General features: G+C 49.3%; 1 protein-coding gene across 1 annotated transcript in view; it reads left to right on the top strand.

Annotated features, from left to right (window-relative positions):
• NR0B1 (nuclear receptor subfamily 0 group B member 1) overlaps nucleotides 1–802 on the top strand; it is a 14,135-nt gene that overhangs the window by 3,309 nt on the left and 10,024 nt on the right. The window contains 1 exon segment of the mRNA XM_077745325.1: nucleotides 596–763. Within this exon segment, the coding sequence (XP_077601451.1) occupies nucleotides 596–763 (168 nt within the window).

Here is an 802-nt window from a genome sequence, read left to right as displayed (position 1 = left end):
ATTATTTCCCCAAATATTACCTTCTTTTACATCCTGGTCACTTTACCAGCTCTTTAACACAGCATCTAGGACAGACTGCTCATAAATATCAAATGGATTAAACAAAAACGCTTTTGACAGCATCCCTAGACCAGGGCTTTTCAAAATTTAAGGTGCACGCAAATTCCCCCTGGGAACCTCGTTAAAATGCAAATTCAGAGTCAGAAGGTATGGCTGGGGACTGAGACTGGGCATTTCTACCAAGTTACCATGTAATGCTGATACCGCTGGTCCAAGGTCTTTATTTTTCAAGTTCTCTGAAAAGGAGACCTCCCTATCCATATAAAAATATAAGTTATGCCAACTTTGATCACTTAATGAAAGTATGCAAAGATGGCATAGAAATAGATTTTCCGTCTTTTACTAGGCACCTCTGCCCTTTCAATAAAGGGAGCAAATTACATGCCCGAGATTAATGGACAAGAGTTGGAACAGTGCCCCCAAATACCTGCTCCCTGCTCTCTTCTCTGTCTTCCAGAGGCAGGGAACGGTGTAATGAGAGGAAAGAAGGATGCGTTCAGGAGCTACCCTGCCTCCGTTCCTCCTCCATTCCCAGCTTTTAAGAAGCATCTGCCCCTTCAGAACCGCTGAGGTCAAGGGCGAACACACCCGAGCACAGCGCCGCGCCTCCCTCCGCGCCCTTGCCCTGGCGGAGACGGCCGACGCGCGTGCGTGCGCGCTTGGTATAAATATATCCCAGGCGGCCGCCACCGGACAGAGCCAGGTTCCGGGCACCAAGGGCCATGGCGGGCGAGGACCACCA

Source organism: Crocuta crocuta, unplaced genomic scaffold (assembly GCF_008692635.1).
Source record: "Crocuta crocuta isolate KB4526 unplaced genomic scaffold, BGI_CrCroc_1.0 scaffold630, whole genome shotgun sequence".
In the NCBI taxonomy this organism is placed as follows: domain Eukaryota; kingdom Metazoa; phylum Chordata; class Mammalia; order Carnivora; family Hyaenidae; genus Crocuta; species Crocuta crocuta.
Note: the sequence above shows the minus strand (reverse complement) of the source record. Positions and strands in the feature narration are given on the sequence as shown.